The sequence below is a fragment of the Apaloderma vittatum genome, unplaced genomic scaffold (assembly GCF_000703405.1).
Source record: "Apaloderma vittatum isolate BGI_N311 unplaced genomic scaffold, ASM70340v1 scaffold17303, whole genome shotgun sequence".
Taxonomy (NCBI): domain Eukaryota; kingdom Metazoa; phylum Chordata; class Aves; order Trogoniformes; family Trogonidae; genus Apaloderma; species Apaloderma vittatum.
This window is the reverse complement of record NW_009708804.1, coordinates 16,766-18,021: the sequence shown is the minus strand read 5'-3', so window position 1 is coordinate 18,021 and position 1,256 is coordinate 16,766. Positions and strand designations below refer to the sequence as shown.

General features: G+C 48.7%; 1 protein-coding gene across 1 annotated transcript in view; it reads left to right on the top strand.

Moving 5' to 3' along the window:
• The window catches only part of PAX5 (paired box 5), a gene marked incomplete at both ends in the record, with an annotated part of 10,008 nt that overhangs the window by 8,358 nt on the left and 394 nt on the right, over positions 1-1,256 (top strand). Inside the window, one exon of the mRNA XM_009866694.1 lies at positions 1-59. This exon is cut by the window's left edge and continues 5 nt beyond it. Within this exon, the coding sequence (XP_009864996.1) occupies positions 1-59 (59 nt within the window). The remainder of the gene's footprint in view (positions 60-1,256) is intronic.

The following is a 1,256-nucleotide window of genomic DNA, read 5'->3' as shown; positions in this document are numbered from 1 at the left end:
ACGGACAAAGGTCCAGCAGCCACCCAATCAGCAGGTACCAGCCTCCAGTCACAGCATAGGTAAGGAAAACTTTTTTAAAAAAAAATATAAAAAAAATAGCATAATGGATTACAAATATTCTAAAGAACTTCTAATCATTCTTATGGACAGATAATTCTGCATAAAACACTTCAGCACACGTGCTAATGTGCCTTCTTTGTCATTCTCCAAGGGCTGAACATAGTAAATGAATTTTATAAATACTGCTAAAAGGTTTTGAATTTTACTGATTATTATGATAAATAGCTTTCACCGTGAGACAGAAAATTGAAATCTAAACCAAAAAACCCCCACTAATGGGGGTCTATAGAATGTCAGATAATTAAAGTAATAAATCAAGAAAGGGATACTTATTCATAACATTTTCTGCATCATTAGTCAGTAAGTAGTTTTGAATGTGGGGGTTTTTTTTCATCTATCAACCATCCTTTCCATAATTCTTTGTGCACTTGCAGTCTTGAGTGAAGAGGTAGCAAAACTTTCCAAAACTTGTAATTCAGCTGCGGAGCAGTGATGCTGCGCCTGGGGCAGGTGATGCTGGTGGGGGGTCCCTGAGGGACATGCATGGCTACTGAGGTGTCCCCAGCCGACAGATGGGGTCTTTCAGCGGGGACTCGCTCTGCAGCAGGGCTGGAGGGGCTTGGTCAGGGCTTGGTCAGGGCTCAGGGCTGTGTTCTTTTTCTCCGTGTTCTGTTAAAGCTTACAGGGCACAACCAAGGCCGTGCTGCGTCGGCAGAAGAGGGATGGGACAGGGGCCTGGGTTCTTCTCTGCCGCTGTGCTGTCACCTGCGAAATGGAGAGACGCTTGTTGCTCCCACCTCGTCAGGGGTGGGCTGGGACCGTGAGGTGCAGAGCATGGGCGCAGAGCTGCGGGAACCCTTTGGGCTTGTTGAAGAAATCACACTGCAGCCCTATGCCCTGAGCTTTTTTCTCCGGGAAATGCTAAAAAAACCTCAGAGGAGGAAAAGCATCCCTCATTCTGCCGTGGTGGCTTTAGCGGTGTCACTCCTTGAGGAGAGCAATCTCCTTTCCCAAGGCTTGGGGTTGACAGAGGCCGTGGGTGTTCCTGGGACAGGTTTGATCTGTGTGGGCTGTGGCTGGGGGTCTCTGTCGTGGTCCTACAGAAGGTCCCCCTGTGCTTGGGGGCTGCACGGTGGTTTCTGGGACACGAGGGTGTGCCCACGAGCTGATGGAAGTGGCAGCGGTGCTCCCTTCTC